The 1,030-nt window shown below is 32.6% G+C and overlaps 1 protein-coding gene across 1 annotated transcript in view; it reads right to left on the bottom strand.

Moving 5' to 3' along the window:
* Positions 1–1,030, bottom strand: part of cemip (cell migration inducing hyaluronidase 1) — a 213,119-nt gene continuing 212,089 nt past the window's right edge. Inside the window, exon 22 of the mRNA XM_016665182.1 lies at positions 1–190. Within this exon, the coding sequence (XP_016520668.1) occupies positions 30–190 (161 nt within the window). The 3' untranslated portion in view covers positions 1–29. The remainder of the gene's footprint in view (positions 191–1,030) is intronic.

The raw sequence follows: 1,030 nt of genomic DNA, 5'->3' as shown, positions 1-1,030 counted from the left end.
CTTCCAAATCTCTTCATTTGGCCTGCAAATTATAATTTGAACTTGTAAACGATAGGGACAGGCAAGACCTGATGGATCTTTGCTTGGTCACTGCTGATCTCCAATTTTACCCAGTCGGGGTAAAATGAGCCTTTGAAACCCACAAATGCCAGTTTTTCTGCAAAAGATAAGCAAGATAATTTCATAAGGGCTAATTACTGTGCGTTTTACCTTACCTTACCTTTTTTGAATAGTCTTTAATTTAAAATATGAATACATTTTTAATTTAATTTTACTGTCAGTTGCAACCTAAATTCTACTATTAAGTATAATTTAAAGCTTACAAAGACTAATGCTAATCAACCTTAGCTTTTCCTGCTACTCTTGAAATATTTCTCTGCCAGGAATCCTAGCTGAAAAATATTGGAAATGAAAGAAAATGACATCAGACTTGTATAGCACTTTTCAGGATGCTTTTACCGTCTCAGCAAAAAATACTTGCATAACGCATCCGAGTGGCAGATCTGAACTGGGCGCAAATGGACCTTTGTTTTTTTTCCTCAAGTTCCATGATACATATGGCTCAAGACTACAGGCATCCTTCAGTAAAATATAACTGCATAATTTTGGCTTATACTAGATATCAACTGCCCACTTGCGTTTATAAACTTCAAAATAAAACTATTTAAGCTGTTGAATATTACATATTAATTTATACCTATACATGTACTGAAAATCTGCCTCTGCAATAAAATATATATTTTTTAGCACAGCATAACCTGGACTGCTGCATGTAACTAAAACTTTTTGTACTCAAATAGTTTTAAATTATGGAATTTCAAAAATGAAAAGATATTAAATATTTCTGTTCACTAAATTATATTAGACTAAGTATGAGTACAAAACATTTTCGGTAACACTTTATTTGAAGGGGGTTGAATAAGACTGTCATGACACTGTCATAAACATGACACATGTCATGAACATGAATAAGCCTTCATGAATATTTATGACTGTTGTCATAAAGCGTCATTCGGTAAATTATGACACT

This window comes from Poecilia formosa, unplaced genomic scaffold (genome assembly GCF_000485575.1).
Source record: "Poecilia formosa unplaced genomic scaffold, Poecilia_formosa-5.1.2 Scaffold554, whole genome shotgun sequence".
Classification (NCBI taxonomy): domain Eukaryota; kingdom Metazoa; phylum Chordata; class Actinopteri; order Cyprinodontiformes; family Poeciliidae; genus Poecilia; species Poecilia formosa.
Note: the sequence above shows the minus strand (reverse complement) of the source record. Positions and strands in the feature narration are given on the sequence as shown.